The sequence below is a fragment of the Bos taurus genome, chromosome 19, assembly GCF_002263795.3.
Source record: "Bos taurus isolate L1 Dominette 01449 registration number 42190680 breed Hereford chromosome 19, ARS-UCD2.0, whole genome shotgun sequence".
Taxonomy (NCBI): Eukaryota; Metazoa; Chordata; class Mammalia; order Artiodactyla; family Bovidae; genus Bos; species Bos taurus.
Window position 1 is genome coordinate 38,339,080 of NC_037346.1, and position 22,444 is coordinate 38,361,523.

Consider the following 22,444-nt stretch of genomic DNA (forward strand, 5'->3'; position numbering starts at 1 on the left):
TCCAGAAAAGCCCAATAATTTCAAAACTCAAAGACTAAAAAGCTGTGAAAACAAGCCAATGGTATTGTTTAGTGGCTTTTCCTGTTCTGGTATCATAGTCAGTAGAGCTTGGCAAACTTTCCTATATCTTTCTTTCTGAAATAGCTAATAAGTTATGAGACTGAGTCTGCTTAATGGACTGTATGTACGCAGTGGCCTTTATGGCCTGGTCCAGAGAACATTTCAAGTCCCTTCCAATGGGCCACTGCTTTGGCCTTCTTTATCCTTTTCTCATGCTTTAGCAAGAACTGGCTTTATCTGTCTTCTCCTTTTGTCTCTGATTTCCATAATCCATTAAGTAATTATACTCAGGGCCACATTGGCACAGTCCTTTTGCTTATCAGGAAAATGTAAACAACATGCTGGCTTGCCCTTAGCCTCTTTTCCTTGGTCACAGCTTGAATTCTGGAGCTACCCAATATCCCTCAAACAGAAACCCAAAGTGACATGTGCACTCTGGAAAGAGCATGGCCAAGCTCTGTTGTCCCTAAGGAGGGGCAGGCAGAACTGTGTCCGCTACTTTCACCTTAGAACTCTGTGCATCATGGTGGCTCATTTTCAAATATCGACTCTGTCAATAGTAGCACCAACGTGGCCTCCGTGAACTAGAGAAATGACACTACCACTGGTTGTAAAGACCTGGTGTGGAATGACAAATGCTTTGCAATAAGTACCCAGAAAAGAGAGAAAAACAATATATTTTTAACTTGCTCTGCTTCTGTTCTTCCTAGGACATTTTGCCTGCTTGGGGGCATAGCTTCTCTTACGTGGGATTAAAAAAAATAAGATGCTGCCCCTTTTTTTCCCTCTAGTAAAAGTCCTCCTCAGCTCTGCTCGCAATTTAAATGCTGTGATCATCCCCATTAGCTTCTCTATCATTGTAATTGTTGTTAATTGTTATAACTGTTTTAGTTATTAGTGGTGTCATTATTGCTCTAGGTCCTCTGTCTGTTTTATGCTGAATATATTAGTGCTTTGCTTTTGAATTACCAGGCTTTATTTAGTGCAGAGTTACGTTTTTTGGAGAGACATTGAGAAATGCTGGCATTAAGCTTTATTCTTTTGTTTTTCATTCCAAATGGACAGACTGGAAAAAAATAATTAGATGGAATAATGTCCTCAAAATGAGAATGAGGATGTTTTGAATTAATTAAATGGTCAGAATGCTGCACCGTTTCTGATCTCAGACTGCTGCCAAAGGAATGTAAACCTAAAGGAGCCTCAGACCCTCCCAGAGTCAATCCTCTCTCTCAGGCTCCCAATCCCTTACTGGTCTAAAGACATCCGAGTCTCATGCATCCTCTGTTCATAGGAGTGCTGGGCAAGCCTAGGGAGAAGCTGGCCTGGCCCAGCAGACTCGCAGCCTTCAAGCTCTTCCTGGGGCCAAGCTGCAGGAAGAAAGCCCTCCATGGTCTTACCTCTTCCCCTCATCAAGATTTGATCAGGTTTTTGTTTTATAACTAAAGCTTCAGGGAAGACTTCCCTGATCCCTCAGACTATGTTAGATTCCCTGTTATACACAGCACCCTCAGATTCTCGTTTGCAGATATATCACAATCATAAATAAATAAATAGTTGTGTGACTTTGTTTCATGGTGCCACCCCTGCTGGATGGCAGCCCTAAGGGTAGGGACTGTGTGTATGGCCCATGCAGAATTCCCAGTGTCTTGCATGTTTTCTTAAGGCTGAAGAGTGAATGTAGTGAAGTTGTGTGCACATATACACATAAATGCCAGTCACCTGTTTTAAACTGGGAGTCTGCAATAGAGTCCAGTCTTGTCCAGTTAAGGCATTCCTCCACCCTGATTTCATTAATACCAAGATACCTCTGTTTAGACTGCCAGTCCAACCTCCTCCCCATTTTTATCCTTCATTCTGCTTATTTTCCAAAGCAGCATTGTTATGGTTCTGATGATTCCAGTTCTTGGACTAGGCTAAGCGATCTCCTGGATTCCTGAGTTCTATCTTCTTTGGGCCTTTAGCTTATGAAGAACTGAAAGTGTTTTCTACCTTTAGTTTTTCTTGGAAGGTTTTTGTTTTCCTCCTAGCTTTTTGCATTCCCTACGACCTGCTGCACTTTTAGAATAGCTCTTTCTCCTGGTGTTCTCCACAGGTGTCTTATATATCCAATATCAAATCACTTTCTACTTAGAGACTCAAAAGGTACCCATCATATCAAGGAGCTAGCCCTCATCCAGGCACGTGGGGGGCATACCCCACAGTGACCATCTGCTAGGCCAGAAAAGGCCAAGATAACTTTCTAAGTCTTACTATTTGAAAAGCTCAAGTGATGTTTTTTAAAAATCTGTCCTTATAAAATGATTTTCTTTACCATATATAAATCCATGAAACATATTGATGTCAATGTACTTTTCGTTCCTAAACTTAGCCAAAATTTTGGCATGAATAATCAACTCCATTACAACTGAAAATGCATTATATCCTCTGGGAAAACTACTTTCACTTTTCAGGAACTGATATTTTTCTGTTGTTTCATACACTGATACCCCTGCCAAAATATGCCTTGTCTTTTCAGTAATTAGCATTTTTTCCCAATGGGTTTTTTCCCCAAACATGTTCATAGCTCTGTGGCAGAATGTTTCCAGTGCAGTCATCTCATTTGCTGCCCTCTGTTGTCTACTGAATATATAAACAGTTTCTGTGAAAACAAAATATCCTTGAGTTTCTATATGGTTAACATTTTCACTTCCATTTGCAATATCTGAATCTTAACTAGCTCTCTCTCCTCTGTTTTGTACACTTTAAGGTTCCTACTAAAGTTCTTTCCCAGAGACATATAAGGATCTTGTTCTTCTGTGCCTTTATTCTTTGAATTGCTCACAAGTTAGGAACAAGGAGAAAAAAAGCAAATATAGGCAGAGCTTCTGTCCCCGCACTGCCCACTTCTCTCCACCTATCCCGTCCTTAGCAATTAGCACCATCGCTCTCACTGGAGGGTCAAGACAAATGAAGGGAAAGGTGGAAACTGGCAAAATAAGGTGCCCCCCCGAATCACTTGAGGTTTGCTTAGAACCAGGACTCCCAACTCCTGTCGTCAGGAATGTCACCTTTTGTGGGTGTTCTGCATACAGTTCTCATACACAGTGTCCCTAGGAATGGCGAGCACGGCCACATTAGCCCTGGTCCAGGAGGCATTAGTACTCCTGCCATTCACATCCCCAGATCCTCTCCCACTTTGTACTCTAGTGTTTAACCTTTCCGGGTAGAAGAAGATCAATACAAATTCTTCATTGTTAAGAATCAATGACTGTCCTGTAGCATCACTGCCATCTAGTCTTGCTGAGGAGCCCAGTAAATCTCTCCAGCTGCTTCTAAAGCTTGGTTTGTCGTCTTCAGTTGCTTCCATTTTTAATGCAGATCACTTTGGTTTCTGTTCCCCAGGGGGCTTACAGATAAATCTTGGCAGACATGTTCAGGGTCTACAAATGAGATGCTGGAAAAGGGCCAGCCCACCCAGAATTTAGTTGTAATGGATGAGACACCCCCTTGGTTCCACTTAAGAACTGGGCTATTCTTTTCCACATTTATTGGTAATTACCTCATATAGTAAGTACCTGGGTGGGAAGTGCAGGATGAAGTTCCTGTGTAACAGAGGAGGCCAACCTGTAAGGCTGCACTGCCGATCTGTGCTGGCTGACTCAGCCTTTCTTATAAACAGGCAGAGGCTGGAGACAGCTCATTCCTTCAGTGCGTAATAAAAAGGAGCACTGGATAGTTTACGTACCCTGTATGAAGAAAGTCCGACAGAAAATCTCTTTGTGCTGCTTACTTATAAGCCAAGTGAAAAATTACCTTCCTGATTTTCTTTTATTAATAAATGAATATATTTATCATATTATTGAATAGCATCTGACTAAGGGTGATCTGTAAACATTAATGTTAGTTAATAACCTCCTTCTCCCACAGTCATTTGCTCTTCCTGAGTGTTTGGCTGTATCTCATCCCGAATCCCTTGAATCTTAGGTTTCCTAGGGGCAATATCAGAACCTTGTTTACATTTGCAGCAAAAATGTGGGCTCCGTAGAAAAAGACAGGGTCCTTTTAACTTTGATTTCTCCTCTCTTTGATCAGTGGACTATGCCAGTTATTACCAGGGCCTATGGGATTGCCATGGTGACCAGTCAGATGAACTGTCCTTCCAACGAGGTGACCTCATCCGAATTCTGAGCAAGGTAAGGATTAGAGTGTGGGGCTTGGATCAAAAGTTGATTTTCTCACTCCTGATGATGTAGTCACCCAGCCAGAATTATCCCATGTCATATACTTTTCATGTGTGTATTACATGGCCCCCTCACACACAGAGTAAATCTCCATTGTTTTAAAATTGTCAAAGTTTATTTGAAAATTCAGATTCAGGAACTAATTTCCAAATTTAAAAAATACAATAAAGTAGGCACAATACCAAAACTATGCCAATCAAAATTTGATCTTTTTAAAAGGGTCTATGTGATGCTTAAAACATCATTACCATATACATAATTTACTACAATAAAATACTTTTGAAAATATTCTAGCTAGGTCAGCTGCCTTATTTCATTTACAGATAAACAAAACTGTAATATAATGACATATGCAGGAGGGAGTCAGAGCTAGTTAGGTCAGTCGATTTGAGTTAGTGCTGTAAGGCCAAGATGGTGAATCCAACCCACAAGGGCTAACTTTATTCTCTTCCTCAGTCACAAAGTTAGCCCCTAGCCACAGCTAACTACCTCACAAATGGTGTTGTTGAATACCAAAGAATGGGCCAAAAAAAAAAGATAGATTATTTGAGATCCATCACCAGTGCGAAGATTTAGAACTCATGGGTTACTCTTTGAGGGATCAGTAGCATCATCTTTGTAGAGAAAGACTGCTCATATTCTGTACAGGTGGACTAAGGAAATAAATTTCTGTCCCTGAAAATAAAACTTGTTAAAAAGTTCTCCCTCTATGAGACAATCAATATCAACAAATACATTTTTGAAAGAGGCACAATTTGCTCTTTAATTGTTGAGTATGTGAACTCCATGGGCTTCGAGGGTGGTGCTGGTGGTAAAGGAGATGTAAGAGACGCTGGTTCGATCCCTGGATTGGGAAGATCTGGAGGAGGGCATGGCAACCCACTCCAGTATTCTTGCCTAGAGAATCCCACGGACAGAGGAGCCTGGCGGGCTATAGTCCGTAAGGTCGCAAAGAGTCAGACACGACTGAAGCAACTTAGCACACATACTCAGGTGAACTCCATAAAGAAAAATTGAAAACCCATTGTGTTATTAACCCATCATTTGCCATATATCTTTATTCTGTGAATGTCATTACCTTGGCCAGATGTTTGTCTCAGTCTGAAATATCCCAGAGCTTGTTAGAAAAAAGACCAGGACTGATCAAAGGTAGCTTTCAGCAGTTACAACAAGTCCTCTTTGAACTAGGGCCAAATTCAGATCCAGCCTTTTCTGAGACAGCGGGAGGCCTGCAACCGCTGCTGAGGCCACAATCTTTAGGTGATCTCTTCCAGACTCGAGTTCAGCACCCACCTTAGTGCCATTCCGGCGCAGCTCCAATACACCAAGAATAAATTGAAAGCAAAGAAGGGAGTGGACATTGGCCTGATTGGTATTTCAAATGCCCGAAAGCAAGGTTTGCCGTGTAATAGAATTTGTGTACATTACCACGCTGGCATTACAGGGGTAATCGAGTTATCCACTCAGGTGTGACCAGGCCTCTGTTTGCCCAGAGCCTGCAGGTGAACAAATTAACTGTTTACATTGTCTGAGGTGCCTGCAGCAGGAGGAGGGGAGAACAGAGCCAGACTGTCTGCTGGCCTTCTCTCTCGGTCATGATTATTTTGTTTGTTTTGCATGTCTTTTGCCTTTGTTAATGGCTTCTCACTGGGGGTCCCTTTTCTCCATTTAGAAGGGGCTGTGCGGTGACTTGCCCTGCAGTACAGAGCTGTCTGTGGTTGCCAGTGCTGTTGTAATTTTGAGATACCAAAGAACATAGAGACCTTCCCAAATCTGGATTTTTTTTTTTAACCCATCCCTCTTCCCCTCCTCCATTACTAATAGTTTAATTCAGGAGCAGTACCTTGCTGTGTCGGTTCTATCAAGCTTCTTTCTCTGTCTTTTGAAAGGTCCTGAGTCTGTTGTCATCTCTTACCTTGATAGTAGCACATTTCTTACCCTAAAAGCTACATCGGTTGCCTCCCTTCTTCATGTTGCTAACCTCTGCATGTCAGGGAAAGAAATGAGAAGCTAGAAGCTTAACTGAAGTTTCCCTCATAAAATTTCATTCCAGTTAACGTTGGCTTGGGGAGCATTTCAGATTGGATTTACCTTTATTATATTATTTAACTCAATAAGAGTCCTTGGACAGGAAGCAACCTTAAAAGGCCACCCAATCCATTCCCTTGCCTCTAAGAAGCACAAAAGAACCAATTCAGGCAGATAGAAAAGGAGATTCCACTACCATTATCAGTTGTCTGTCTATTCAGATATTCAGTTACTCCTAATCTCAGGAATTTTCTCTTATATGGATCCTAAATTTATTTCACTTTAGCCCCAGTTGCCCTTGTAGTAAAGATCCTGCCTACCAATGCAGGTGATGTAAGAGACGCTGATTTCGATCCTTGGCTTAGGAAGATCCCCTAGAGGAGGGCATGGCAACCCACTCCAGTATTCTTGCCTGGAGAATCCCATGGACAGAGGAGCCGGCAGGCTACAGTTCAGAGGGTCTGAAAGAGTTGGACATGACTGAAGCGACTTAGCACGCATGCATGCAACCCCAGTTGCCTTCTTTATTGGAGTCAGTTATACTCTGCAGCCTGCCTCTCACACCTGTAGGAACAGAATTGACTCAAGTTGAGGTTAGTCCAGAAAAATGATATCTAGAAATCTGCATTTTACTTTTCTCTCTGACCAGTAGAACCTTTGTCAAGCAAGAAAAGCCTGCTTCTTAGGAACCTGGAGAAGTCTATTTCCCTGAGACAAGACAAGATACAGCTCAGCTTACCTGGAGCGGTTTCCTTGCCTGTAAAATGAGGGAGTCGTGTTAGACCTCTGAGGTTCCTTCCACCTCAGACATTCCCGGTCTAAACAAACATGGTGAGGCTGACATTGCAAATCTGCTGAAGAAATTCCACACAAAGATGTGTCTTAGCTTGAATTATTTTTTCAGGTTAAACCAAAAAACTCCTACGTTCGTTTGTTTTGGACCCTCATAAATGCATCTGGCTTTTCCCTCTCTCTTTGTATGATGAGAGAAATATTCTGAGAGCCAGGGGGTGGCAGGTAGAGAACAGGAAGTGCGGTGGGAATTGGGGAGTCATAACTATTCTTGGGCTCCTGGTGCTTCCTTCTGCTTCTTTCTCTCTCTTTTTTTTTTTTGGTTGGTTTTTTTGAAGTGTAGTTGATTTACAATGTTGTGTTAGTGTCTAGTGCACAGCAAAGTGATTCAGTTTTACACATGTATATTCTTCTTCCGATTCTTTTCCCGTATAGCTCATTATAAGACATTGAACTCAGTTCTCTGTGCTATACAGTAGGACTTTATTGTTTATCTGTTTTATATATAGTAGTATGTTTCTGCTAATCCCAAACTTCTAATTTATCCTTCCCTCTCCCTTTCCCCTTTGGTAGCCATAAGTTTTCTTTCTGTGTCTAGAGTTTATTTCTGTTTCATACATATCAATTTTTCACTTTCATACATATTATTTTTAAACCTGAAAAATCACATCGTATTTGTCTTTATCTGATTTACATCTTTGATCATCTCTAGGTCCATCCATGTTGCTGCAAATGGCATTATTTCATTCTTTTTTATGGCTGAGTAGTATCCCAGTGTGTGTTTGTGTGTGTGTATGTATACATATATATACCACACTTGCTATTTTTTAATAGTTGCCCAAGTATGACCCAACCCTGAATCCTAGAATCCTCCAGGCAAGAGAGTCTGTTAGGGTCTAGAGTTTTGGGGCAGGAATGACCCCAGAAAGAGAGCTACTTACCCTTTAAAAAACTTTTTTTCAGAAAAGTTGATTGGTTGGGTATCCAAATGCCCATCGCCTATCCTTAGAGAAGCAAGTTGTCAACAGGTGGTTTATTTATGTGACCTTGAACTAAGTCACTTCATCTTGCTAATCCTCAGTTTCCTCATCTGTAAAAATTGGTTAAAGGATGTTGTGATACTTACATTAAAGAATTGTGTAAAGAAGTGCCTAGCATCTAGGATGATAACTATGATTATATTCCCCTCTTTTCCATTAAGAACAAAGTAAAATTTTTGAGGTCAATGTTGTGTCCATATTAGGAGTTCAATAAATTATTAGTGAATTGAGAGAGAAAAAAAGATACCCTGTCCTGCCAAGAACACTTCACAGAGATGTTTGAAAGCTCAAAAGGTCCTCACTTGGGAACAGAAGGTCATCCGGTGAAGAAACTTTACATGGAAATGCACTGTGCCTTTCCTGATCTGAGAGAATTCGTCACTGGCAAAATTGGTCAACAGCTCAGACTTCTTTGAAGAGGGGCCAGAGCCATGTATCCCAGCTCTGAAACAGGAACCAAAGACACAGTCAGCAGGGCCCCTCTTGCCTCCCCCAACACATCTATCCATTCCTAAGACCCAAAGCTGCATGCCCACATAATGCACTGAGTTCCAATTTGGGTTGCAAATATATTAAAAGGAGACTTTAACAACAGAGAGCTGTGCATCCATTCCTTTTGGACCCAGATATTTCTGAACAGCTCTTTTGGTGCGGGGACTGAACTCTACTTCCGCCCATGCAGGGATGCAGCTCAGGCCACAGCGGGGTGTTCAGCGCTCTTCAGTGGCTCCAGATTGTGGTGCTGGTGCAGGCCTCCTCATACGTAACCGATGGCTCCTGAGAGCCTGCCTCCCGTAAATTACTTCCCACGATGCCTGCGACCACTGCAGAATTCAAGTTTGAATAGAGCAGGAAAAAGGTGTTTGAAAGGCCTGTTCACTCAGCTGCATTTTAATTTCCTTTTCAATCTTGTCCCAATTAATTTCACAGAATTAATCTCACAGAAGCAAACGCGGCAGCACTGAAGCTGTGGTTTTAGTGTGGCGGTCGCTCTGCCTGAACATGAAATAGGAGCTAATATAAAAATCCATCTGCTGTGTTTGAAATACACACCGGCTGCTGCTCAGTCCTGTCTGACATTCCAAACATCAACAGCGGGGAAAAGTGATTTGGGGGTTAGTGGCCATCAGTACTTGGCAGGGGTTCAACAACAGGTGTACTCCAAAAATCCATTCAGCTTGGGCACCAGGCATGACAGGGCAGGTGCTGAATCACCCTCCGTGCAGTAACACAACGCCCTGGCTTGATTCCTTTTATCTGAGCATCTTAAGGCCCTTCTGGGGACCAGCAGTGCTCTGGGCATTTATTGTAAGTGGGAGAAAGGGCAGTAAGAAGTCTCTGTTGAGTCAAGCCACAGTTTGCAGCTTACAGAGAAGTGACTCTGTCTTCTTGGCTTCAAGGTCTCTCACTAGAGAACCTTCTTCTAAATAATAAAGGTGTTTGTTCTACTATTCGAGATAACTTAAATAAACACCCATTTAAAATTTAAGCCTCCTGTTCCAGAAGTGATTTATAGTAGTAGCATGAGCTATCCAGCAGATAAGGACAAATGAAAGAGAGAGAGGAAGAGGAACTCTTTCTCAGTTGACGAGGAAGAAGAGGTCCCTGAAAGAGGTCTTCCACTTAAGGTAAACAGAGTTGATAGGCTGTATCTCTTGGGCTTATGTTGGTGTGCCTCATGAGTTGGCCCTGGGCTCTTCCAGAACTTGTGCTGTGCTTATTCCCATGGAAGGCAGCCTTGGAGCAACAAACCGGGGGCCGAGAAAGGTGACACTTACACGGTGCTGAGCCAGGGTTCAGAGGTATTCTCAGCGCCCCAACACACCATGCTTTGGTCGTCTTCTCTGCTGGTACAGTTGATATGGGAACAAGGAGCCTTACAAGCAAGATCAAGTTTAATATTGAACATGCAATGCTCTCAGATGGCCATAGGTCTTATGTGGGTGAGGATGGACCGATTTCATCACCCTGGGTTACATTTAGCTTCCAGCGCTGGGTCGTAGCTACTTAAATTCAGGCTGGATCGTGGCTCCAAACCCAGCACCTAGTTATCTGAATGCAACAGGCCTGCCCCACCACACCTGGACTGTGTTAACGTAACACCACGTCTGTTACAATGAGATTTTTAAAGCCCAGTGTTCTTCACCTACTCCCTCAAAGGACTGCTTAAAGAATGTAGACCTTTCCTCTCCCTTGACCCCATCTCCTCCAGAAGAGATTTGTATGTTGTAAAAATTATCTGAATGCAGCAGCACTTCCTCTTTTAAGTGTGCTTAGTTGAATGTGACAACAACCCTCATAAAAACAGATAAGTTAATTCCTTCAACTGCTTTAAATGAAGGCTTTTTTTTTTTTTTTTTTTTAATTTCAGGGCTCTGAGGGAAAGGAGGTGTTTGGTGACATCTAGTGTCCATTTAGGACTTCCTCAGGCACTATTACCTTCTGCTTGGCTGAGCAGGGGACGGGCAGGGTAATTTGGGAGGTAATTCAGGGATAGGAAGTGGGGAGAATAGGAGAATACAGGCCTGGGGCACAGACTGCCCAGACATAGTGATGAAACTGATCAATGCCTGCCAAAGAGCTATCATTCACCTCTGACCTTAACAAAGGGGGTAGTGAGGAGGGGTACATTGGAAAATATCTTTTCTTATTTATGATGATACGAAAAGAGAAGCAGAAGCTGTCCCCATCACCCCATTTCATGTTAACAAGCAGGTCGACACTGTGCTGTGATGACGAAGATGATGATGGTGGTGGTGTTTTCTCTCATCAATAACCCCTGTGGGAGGCTATAGAGTTAGGAGGATGGGAATGGGATTTGGGGTCAGCTGGAAGGCAACGGTCATACACCGGTCAAATTCAGTAGAGGCCATTCCTTTCCCCCAGACAGGAACCAATCGTCTAGAACAAACCCTGGCAGCCTCATTCCTTCCAGGTAATTTTTATAAATGAGGGGACACCCATTCCAAGAGAGGACAAAAGGGAGAGGGTGTTTGTGAGTGTGTGTGCGTGCGCGTGCATATGCATGCATATAAACCTACAAGCAAGAGGCCTGACTACTTATCAACCCTATTCTCTATACCCTGGCCATTTATTATAAAACCCTTTTCTAAAAAAAAAAGAGTAAAATTGGCATTTTCCACTTTAATCTCCTTAGTCCTGAACTTTTGTCCTGGACAAGACCCTTCTCTTTCTACACACACAGACACACACACACCCCTTTCAGTCAGGTGGAAAGTCCCAGATCTGATAATTAGCCATGAGACCCAGACAGAAATGTTTACCTAGAACCGTATAAGCCATACAGGGTTAGGTTAATGCTCAGAATCGCCTGATACTTTACAAAATCCAGTGTAAAAAAAAATTCCAGCCATTTATTTTGCAGTGAATTTATAACAAATGCTGTTAAAGCCTTCGTCTTTTGACAGAGGTAATAATAAATTCACTGTTAAAGACGGTAGTTTAATTCCTTATACCTCCAATACTGCACAGAATAAACCATATTCATCACTGAGTAATTTTTTACCACATAAATCTTTAAAACTAACCGGTGAAGGCTGTTGAGACTGAAATATTGTGAATTTATTAGATATGCCCATGTAGTATTGGATTCAGAGGTTTCCACTCGAATATATTATGGGGAAAATTTGTGTCTTTAACTGTGACATTCCCTCCATTTCCAACTGCCAGTAGTATAACAAGCAGCTCCTCCAGAGTCAGCTGCACGTTTATCAGACGGAGATTTAGTGATCAACTCCTCACTAATCTGCCAGAGAGGTTGGATGACATTTCGGTGAGATGCCCCTATTTAAAAGGAGTCATGAAAGCTTTGTTTCTGTGTAATTATTTTCTCAAAAGGAATTCAGCCTCCCCAAACCTCTGTCCACCAGTGTTTCTTGGTAGTGTATGGATCCAGCTCTCCAGCCAAAGTAGCAAAATACTGAAGCAAATTATAACCTCTTGCAAATACACAGGGCAGTAACTTCTGTGCATTATACGATTAGTTATGGGGGGCTTGAGGTAACCAGTTAAAACACAGAAATGCTGGAATTAGCAGATGTTGCCAGACGTGTGGTATTTAAGGCTAATAAAAAAGATTATATTGATTCTAAAACTAGAAATAATAGACAATGATTTTAGAAACCTTACTATTTAAAAACTTTCATCTTGGCATATGACACAATCAAGATACAATTAAATCCTCAGATTTGAACAAAACTCCTTTTACTCTTCTATATAAATTTTGAGTGAAAATCTGTGCCTGTTAGACAAATATTCTGAACCTTTCTCATTATTCGCTAGTGAAGTGACATTTAAACTGACCAGTTGATTATATCAAACTATAATGCCCTCTCCAGTTTCATTAAGGATATATTAATACTGCTAGAATGAAAAATATTTTTTCTTTTAGATGCAGAAATGAGCATCATCTTTTCAGCAAAGAGCTCTGGCGATTTTCTTCTTGCCACTAATATTCTGTATTTGGCAAGGGTTCCAGATACTAAAAACTTCCAAGGAGGATTATGAACTTTTAAGATTTTTTTTAACAAAATAAAATGCATTTCTAACTCTTAAACAAAGGTGAAAAATCTCCTGGCAGTGCAAGATTGCAGCCCACCAGAGTAATTGTTAAAAGACAGAACCCGGCTAGAAAGATAAGCGAAATACCAGCAATTAATATTCAGTATTTTACATTCTAGTCAAGAGGATGTGTTTTCCTTTGTGATGTGGCTCATAGCTGAGAGTGTGGGAGCCAGACTCTGAGCTCTGTCTTCTTTTTGTGCATGAGGATTAAAGAAAAAAAAAAACACAGCAACAACAATCCTGCTCCATCTGTAAATGAACAAACATCTTGATTTTATAGCTATTTGCTTTGTAAAACTGAGGAATGAAACAAAAATTACTGGATGCCTAAGTAACACTTTAATTCCGAATTCATTTACGCTGTAGCTATGTAGTTGTCACAAACCATAATGCAGTATTTAATTAAAATAACAGAAGTGCATCTAGATATGTCCTGGGGTAGCTATCACCAAATTATAGTCTATGCTATCCGTATTTTATTTATGAAATGGCAGAGTCTAAGGTGCAACTAGGCTAATACAATAGCATAAATTTAAACCTGCATTTTTTATAAAGGCTTCTTTTCTTCCCTGCTATGTCTTTCAATTTTTCCTCCTTCTATCTTTCAGGGGTGTTTTTTAGTGGGATTGTTTTGATGTCGATAAAGATCTCTCTTTGTAACTCTTGCTTTTCAACTATTGACCTCCTGCTTCTTCTGGCTGTGAAATCCCCCATCTGTTGTCATGGAAAGGCTTGTGAGGTTTCACAGGAGCTACAGTGAGCTCGGGACATCTTAGCGGAACTTGGACGTGGAGCATTAGGAGAAAAGCAAACCCTCTTCAGTTCAGTGTGCTTGTTCCCATACAGTCTTCCTTGTGCCTTTTTTCCACCTATAAATACCCGTTATAGTTTACACGCTTGCTTGCTCTACTTCGTGAATGTTCACATGCAGACATACTGCTCCTTTTCATAAACGCATAGCATCTATCTTACACGCACCCACCATCTATCTCTTCGTTCACATTGGCTGTCCCATCCACCTCCTTGTCTGCAGAATTATGTTCAGCAAGGTCCCGATTTATAGGAAATAAATAATGAAAATGGAACCGACTGGGAAAGATAATCGAAACATTCAAATTGTTATTTTTCACTGTACTTTCTACAAACAGAGCATCTATAAACACCTAGCAAAGGTGTTCGCTGATTCCTAAAAAGCAATCAGTGCTTATTGGAACATTCTGATCCAGTGGGTCTCTACATTGTATTTTTCCTATTTTGTCTTGTTTTTGGATGATCTAAGATCTCACCTTTTTTAAATGGCAAATGATGCCGTGTTATTATTTTCATTCTTTCAGCTTCTGATTTAGCCTGTTTATAATGACAAGTTTTTGTCATCATTTATCCTCTGTAAGATAATCCTAAGAATTATGAAATGAAAACAATAACTGCAATCACCTTTTTAAAGAAAATAGCACCTGCAATTACTGTATAAAGATATTTGATAATGGTAGCTTCATATCACAGCCTGATCGTGCAGCAAGGGTCTTTTAGAGAAGGCTTTCTTATACACACTTGTAATTATTTTAGCCCCTTTCACAGGTCACAGAGAAAGTTAATTTCAATAGCTGCTAATTTCCGTCCAACAAGAGTGCGGTACTTTAAACCACCCAAAATAATTGGATTCAAAACAAATTTAGGAAATTGAGTGTGTTAGCAAGCAAATAAAAATATCCTTTTGGTAAGGAGGATGGTGAAAGTAGTAAAAATGGCCTTTTTTTCTCCCTTCTTTCCCCTTCGCAACTTTGCCATTAAAGTTGCACCTACAGCTAGAAGTTTGTCCGTGAAAAATGGTCATTTTGTTTCTCTGCTCAAAGAATGTTATTAAAATGCTAATTTAAAAGAAAAAGGAGTTAAATATCTAGCGATGGTGCATTCTAATTGCAACCATAATGAGCTCTCTAAATGTGCGTGCCCCTGACACACACAGAGCATAAACAGCAGTAAACAGATCATTAGTACCCGCGTTCATTTATTCTGGCGACCTTACCATGACCCCACCGAGGGTAGGGTGAAAAGCAGGTGGATCTGGCTGTGACACCCCCTAGAGGGATCCAGGAAATGAAGCTATAAGCGGTTGTCATGGAAACGCCTATGTGTGCAGATGATGTAACACAGCGACAGGCTGTAGGCTCCGCAACTGGGACGTTGCTTTCCCTCGCCGGAACAATCTTGTGGATTAAATTATTCATTTCTTTAATTCACATAGCAAAAGGAATCCTAATTTTCTTGGTGATGTGCAACTCTTCCATTTGTCTAAGGTCTGGAACATAGTGACTTGTCATCCTCTCTTTCGCCAAAACCTACCCCAGCTTCTTATTCTAGACTCAAATCAGGAAATCTGACAAAATTAAGTGGAGAAGAGGCAGCGGAAATCTGATGCTCAACATCTGTACTTATAGAGAGAAAATCTAAGATTTTAAGCTAAAATTAATAATATAGACAGTGTCCCTTTCTGATGAGGGCATGGTGACCAGGGACTAAATGTATACCTGTCCTGAACAAGATGGCTTTATTTGGAGCAGGGCAGGGTCAGAGCAATACCTGATGCAGTGAGAAAAGCAGAGAAGCATCAGCCCCAAATGAACACATCGTCCTAGCAAGGTGCAGTGATAAGAGAAAAACATAGAAGAGAAAACGGGCATCTGCTCACCCCTTCACATGTCCAATTGAGAGAATCGAGATTAATAAAAATAATTCTTTGGAGAATGATTCCACTCTATCCTACCCTGTTTTGCACCAAACAACCTCATAACCTTACGGCAACAGTAGAATAACTTTTCTTCTTTTTTTAAAGGAAGCAAAAAAGAGGATCTCTGAAAATTATTTTAAAATAAAAAATATCCTGGCCTGCGCCTCCCCCCACTCCACCCCCATTGCACTTTAGATGAACCTGTGATATTGTAGCAATGGCCCTTGAAGTGCAGTGGGGAGGTGATTTAGGAGAATATTAAAGGCAATGTGGAGATTCAAGGCGCCTCTCTCAGGGAGATCTGGAGAAATACGCAGCACAGATGGGCCGAGCAGATTAAACATTTCCGTCACATTGTTTCCAAATTGTGTTGTGGTGCCTGAGGCTGGTACTGCGGTCAGAGCAAAACAGAGCGGTGCGGGGCTGCGAGCTGCACAGTTTATGGAATACATATTAATACGCTGGTCTCACATGGTATCACAATTCTATCCGCTCGGCAATGGTGCTGTCTCTATTGTTTCTGAATTCCGCACTTGGCACCTTGCTTCCTCCCGTCTGCAAAGTGTTCACCTTCCCTTTATCCTTCCTCTCTCTTTTAGGGAAAGTTCAAGTTGTATGTTTCTTTCTCATTTCTCTCTTCCACACAGCCCTGTACCCCCTGCCCTCTTCACTTGGCGGTTTTCCTGTCATGCACATTCCGTGTTTTGTACACACTCCCATGACCAAGACTGCCCACTATGTCTGCTTTGTGCACAGGTCCTGCACCCTTGCCTGGCTTTGACTTTGTAGTATCCACTCACACCCAGTTCAGGACATCAGTTCAGACTTGAAGCTGAATAGTCACCTGGACTCAGGGCTCTCAGACCCTCCGTCCAGCTGACACATTCCACTTCTCAGAACTCTCAGCTTTTAGCCATAGTGAGCTTTGTGGAGTTGCCATGTGCTCCCTTCCCAGCTGCAGTCGCTGGCCATCCACCTTTCCGCGCCCCCTTTCTTATACTCAAAGCCCCCGTCCCCAACCCAGGATCCAGGCTCACCAATGTCCAGGTTAGCAAGTTCCCTGAGATATGACAATAAATAAAGCTAGTTCAGTTGAGGCAAATTTAATGATTCCTTTTTATTATGATTTATAGACCAAAACTTTGAATAATAGAAAAAAGAGAAAACGATTGCCAAGACCTTAAAACACTGTGTGAAACAAACAGCCTGGAGAGGCCGCCAGGCTACCCAAGGTTTCGGCCAAGCGTTGGGCTCAGATCCTTTCACAGGTTCCAAAAGCACCAATCCACTGTCGACCCAACTGACCACTTCCTTTCTCCTTCGACAAAAGCTCTTCATAAAACTGTTTGTCCTGAAATATGGGAACCTGTTTGTCTGTGGTGAACAACTGTTTTTCTCAGCAATTGGAAGGGTGCTGAGTTAGAGACCTCAATTTATTTAATAATTTTTGATAGCCTTAGAAAGCATTAAATTTCCAAAGCTGAATTTCAGTAGAAAGATTGCAGTCCAACCCAGAGTAAAAATATGATATTTTTGGCTGACCTTGGAATATTACTCTCTACTCTGCTTTGGAATTCAAATTCCCCATCTTTCCTAATGATAATGTATGATGCACAAGCACTAATAAGAGAAATAAGCAATCATAAACCAATAATTCTGTGATTGATTGGTCTTTCTTAGACATATATCAAGAATTTATTGATCTTTCATGTTAGGGGCTGATTGATTGTTCTCTTGAAGAGGAATTCTCTTGTTTACAAGCACTGATATAGTGAACTTTGATGGTTAAAAGAACAAAAGTATGAGACATTTTCTGGGAATCTTGTTCCACAGAGGCTTATTGAAGCTCAATTCAATGTGAAAAGAGAACGTTTCCATTAGGAACATTCTCAGGGGAAAAGAGGGTGTCAAGCAGCTTGCTCCAAAAGCCATCATGTGGATTTGAACAGAAGCTACGAGAAGACACCACAACTTTTAAGTCACATTAAAGAGATGGGGCCTTAGAAAGGATAAGCAAGCGTGGTCAGCCTTTTAAGCAGGAACAGACTTGGCAACTGGAAGGCTGAAGCCTTGAAAACCCAGCATGGCGAGATTCTTGATTTCCTTTCCTTTTGTGTTTTAAAAGAGGGAAGTAGCGGGAAGATGGCCACACTGGGCCAAAGTGCCGATCCAGGCCAAAAAGATCATGCATGTTCCCGCTAAAGTGCTGACTGATGAAACAGAGGGTTCATAACCCTTTGAGAACGTGATGAAAGGTCCGGGACCTCACCCAAGGGACAAGACACATGTACACATGCACACAGATTTTACACCAGTTTCAAGGAAGTCAAAGATCCCTTCACGTCCATCCAGACATGCCAGGGGTTCACAGACTCCAGTTTAAGAATCTGTGCCCTAGAGAATGGTGATTTCCTTTTGCTGGAACAGCCTAGGATTCACTGAGCCTAGAAATTGAATTCTCATCCCAAGACAGGATGGTCATTCCAGGTCATGTCTGTGCTACTCCAGGGGAGCCATGGAAGAGCGTATACAAATAGGAACCAGCAGGGAGGAGAGAAATTAAAATGTAGCAATCATGGGGTAGGGGCATTTAATCTCTTTTAAGGCTTATGATAGGCGCCCGCTGGTTTTCCCCCTGACATCCCCTGACACCTACTGACAGGGTATTTGCAGCACCACACAGGGACTCAGGGCCCTGTGACGGGAGGAGCATGAGGAGGGCCGTGATAGTCTTGAAACCATAAACAGCGATAGGAAACCACTGGAGCAGAGTCAAGCTGTGCGGTGTGCCCGTGGTTGGTGGCCATACTGCTTTTTGTTTATAGAATTTGCTGTTCTTTTTATGGCAGGTTTGGTAGGGCTTTTTTTTTCCTTGTTGATGGAGATTAGCAGCATAAATCCTTTTATTGTGGTGTGCAAGCCTCCATAAACACTTTTGATTGTTGCTGATGGTAAAGGCTGTGCCTATTTCAGGTTCCCCCAATAATCTGCTCATCCAGGCCAAGAGCCTCTCCAACCAGATTAAGAGAGTCCAAATAACTGACTTCGTGTTTAAGACTCCTTCATTTGAGAGGCTCAAGGAGATGGGGCAGGGTTGATGTTGAGGCAAACCAATGTTTAATCATGCCTAGAAATATTTATAATGAGAACAAACCACACTGAGTGGCTTCTTAAAAGATTTTGTGGCAAGAAGCAAGCAGTGATGTAAAAGATTTGTTTTTTAAATAGCTTTTCATATTCTTATCCAAAGCATCTTCAATTAACCATTTTGTATAATTAATGTCTTAGCTCTACCACACACGGTGTATAGAGTTACGGAGCGGGAGCCTATATAATTCTGGGTCCCTCACATTGTCACTGGTAGGTATGCACCACCGCCCCCCACCCTTGATTGAAGGTAGAGACATTTCTGCATTGAAGATTTCAGGTCTCCAGGACCAACTCAGGCATTTTTCCAGTCAGTCCTTCCAAACATCGGGGCAAAAAGAAGTCAAACTTTATTGAAAATGTTGATCCCAAGAATTCAGTTATCTCTGCCATCCCAAAACTAAAATCCAAGAATCAGCAACTTAATAAAAATGCAGTAAATTAGCACCTCTAGACAAGAGCAGAGTTCATTCAGAGCTGGGGTCTGCCTGACTGAGCCAGTACTCTCTCCATTTTAATAGTTTAATAAAAATTAGCATAATTAACGAACATCTGTATGATCCAGAGTGGTGCAATTTGGCACTTGGAAACGAGGGCTTAAACATGATTGCTGTGAGTTTAATGTTGTTTTAATTCTTTTTGGCACTGTGCAGTGAAATAAACGTTTGGTGGTGATAGTTCTCGGCCGGATCTCATTTGCATTTTTCTCCCTTTGATTATGAGCAATTGTGGACTCCCCAGCAATTCATCAAAGTAGAAATTATTTTAAAATACCTCGTGGTGTTCAGACTGGGCTGGAGCAATGCATGGGGGTGGGGGGCGGTGATAGGAGAAGAGAAGGCTAGAAATTTTCCATTCATGCTTTAAACATCTCAGCCCTGCAGCCTTTTTTGGGTATCCAGCCAAGGGATGAAATCTGGAAAAGCCAGTCAGATCCCAAGACCTGTAGGTGCTTTGATTAAACTCCTAGGCTCCCACAGCAGGATGCATATGGTCTCCGGGACTGTGCCGTCCTCCTTACACTTCTGCCTGCTTTTTTGTTTTGAAGGGCAGAGAGTTGATTCCACTCTTCGCAGTCCTCACCGCTGTGGTGAGACTACTACCTCTGTGGTCGGCAGGGTCAGTGCTCCCCTCGAGCAAGGGCGCACTGCCTGGGAGCCCAGCCTTTGCAGGTGTCCTGCTGGGCCTCGTCTGCCTCCTCTTCGCACCCTGTTCGAGTTGGCAGACAGCACCTTCCCCAGGCTCAGCCTCTACTCCTGGCATTACAGCTAAAGCAGGATGCTGCCAAGCGTGAGTCAGACCCAGAAGTCTTGAATGGTCCCTGGGGAGAGAATGCCCGCACTGAGCCCCTTAGGTGATGAAGCTGGCAGCATCCGGCAGGTAGAAGACCACGCCTCACACCTATGTAAGCAAGCTGACTGTCAGAGGACCGTCAGACAACACGGTGCCCACTGTCTCCAGTGAGACAGCAGAAAAGCTAAAGCTGGAATTTCTAAGACAGAGCATGCGTTCCCCTCCACAGAACAGGACCCTAGTGGACATGGCCATTGCAGCAACATGCCAATGGGAGGCAACACCATAGGAAAACTTAAGGCAGAAACTGCCCTAACTTCAGTGCTGGGAAATAGCAACATAACTTGTATCAAGAGGAGCTTAAAAATGTTCTAACATAGGAGTTCCCTGGTAGTCCAATGGTTAGTACTGCAACTTTCACTGTTGTGTCCTGCGTTCAATCCCTGGTTGGAGAACTAAGATCCTACAAGCCTTATGGTGTGGCCAAAAAATAATAATTATAAAAATAGAACGTCCTGACAGGCATAGGCTGAGGAATTCTGGGTAATTTCCCATACAGCAATGCGGGCTGTGGGGGGAAGCTGGCCTCCCTCCCGGGGAAGGGGGCAACGAGAAGATGCAGTGGGGACGGTGAGGGAAGGAGGGGACACGTTCACTTATTTAAGACTGATTTTTAAATGCTAACTCCCTGTTCCTTTTAGGATCAGCTCAGTAGTCTCACTTCTTCCGGCGTCTTCATGGTATTTAGGGAGCCATTTGGGAAACTATCTCTAAAGGCAGTTGCTCTCTTCCTGCCACAGTCACCAGGGAGAATCTTGGAGTTGGTTGTAACTAAATCTGCTTAACTGAGAGTGTAAATTCCCACTGCTCCCCCTTCATTTCTTCATAATCTCATTTTTTTGTTGTTGTTGGCTGCGAGGCACGTAGGATCTTAGTTCTCCAATCAGGGATCAAATCTGTGCCCTCTGCTTTGGGAGCAAGGAATCTTAACCACTAGGGTCCCTTCATAACCTCATTTAACAAGGTTTTTTTGGGTCCCATTCTGTGCCAGGCACCATGCTGAGTGTGGGAATACAAGAGCAAACAAAACCATCAAGGTCTCTGCTCCCACAGAACTTTCCACCTAGTGACTGGCCCTTAGACAAAGGCCGGCAGATACAAGGCAGCATGATGAATTCTTTACTGGAGAAGCGCAGGGCGCAGCGCTGTGGACCACAGAGCTGGGGCCCCACTCAGTCAGGGAATGGCAGCAAGGGGTCTCTGGAAAGGCCAGAGAGAGTTAGGAGTTGGGATCTGAAGGCTGCTTAGGAGTGAGCCCCCTGGAAGGGAGGGGGAAGTGGAGGCTAAACAGACACAGGAAAGGCTCCACAGTGAGAGCCTGAGGCCCAGGGGAGAAACAGAGACAAACTCTGTTTTACTAAGAGCTCACTAGATTTAGGCGATAAGTGACAATGAGTGGGACTAGTTCATGCAAGGTCTTGTCCATCTTTTTAAGAAGTTGACAATAGGCACTAGGAACTCAAAGGTTTTAGGCAAAGCAGTGATACTATCAATGTGCCTTTTAGAAAGATTCTGGCTACAGAATGAAGAGTAGATTGGAGAATAAGAATGGAGATACAGAAACCAATTTGGATATTGCTTCTGTAGTCTTCAGGAGAGGGGACAATGTCATGACTCTAAGCCATTGCCAATGGGAATAGAGAGAAGTGGATGGAGTCCAGTGATATTTTGGAAAGAGAATTGACAGAACTTGAGGACTGATGGGAAATAAATGGGGAAACAGTGGAAACAGTGTCAGACTTTATTTTTTTGGGCTCCAAAATCACTGCAGATGGTGACTGCAACCATGAAATTAAAAGACACTTACTCCTTGGAAGGAAAGTTATGACCAACCTAGACAGCATATTGAAAAGCAGAGACATTACTTTGCCAACAAAGATCTGTCTAGTCAAGGCTATGGTTTTTCCTGTGGTCATGTATGGATGTGAGAGTTGGACTGTGAAGAAAGCTGAGCGCCGAAGAATTGATGCTTTTGAACTGTGGTGTTGGAGAAGACTCTTGAGAGTCCCTTGGACTGCAAGGAGATCCAACAAGTCCATCCTAAAGGAGATCAGTCCTGGGTGTTCATTGGAAGGACTGATTAGCTAAAGCTGAAACTCCAGTACTTTGGTCACCTCATGCGAAGAGTTGACTCATTGGAAAAAACTGATGCTGGGAGGGATTAGGGGCAGGAGGAGAAGGGGACAACAGAGGATGAGATGGCTGGATGACATCACCAACTCGATGGACGTGAGTCTGAGTGAACTCTGGGAGTTGGTGATGGACAGAGAGGCCTGGCGTACTGCGATTCATGGGGTTGCAAAGAGTCGGACACGACTGAGCAACTTAACTGCACTGAACTGAGGACTGATTGGTAGAGGGTGAAATTGGGAATGACTCTTGGGTTTCTGGCTTGAGTAATTGACTGCATAGTGGTACCACTCACTGAGACAGAGAACACAGGTGGTAAAGATACTTCGGAAATGGAAACCAAGAGGCAACATGATGGTTAA

General features: G+C 42.6%; 1 protein-coding gene and 1 long non-coding RNA gene across 2 annotated transcripts in view; one reads left to right on the forward strand and one right to left on the reverse strand.

Annotated features, from left to right (window-relative positions):
• Nucleotides 1-22,444, forward strand: part of SKAP1 (src kinase associated phosphoprotein 1) — a 306,061-nt gene that overhangs the window by 278,410 nt on the left and 5,207 nt on the right. The window contains exon 11 of the mRNA XM_002695944.7: nucleotides 4,132-4,232. Within this exon, the coding sequence (XP_002695990.2) occupies nucleotides 4,132-4,232 (101 nt within the window). The remainder of the gene's footprint in view (nucleotides 1-4,131; nucleotides 4,233-22,444) is intronic.
• On the reverse strand, nucleotides 7,786-16,438 carry LOC132343062 (uncharacterized). The gene is made up of 3 exons (XR_009491740.1): nucleotides 14,751-16,438; nucleotides 8,443-8,584; nucleotides 7,786-8,190 (listed from the first exon to the last, which is right to left on the reverse strand). It is a non-coding gene; the product is annotated as an uncharacterized lncRNA (long non-coding RNA).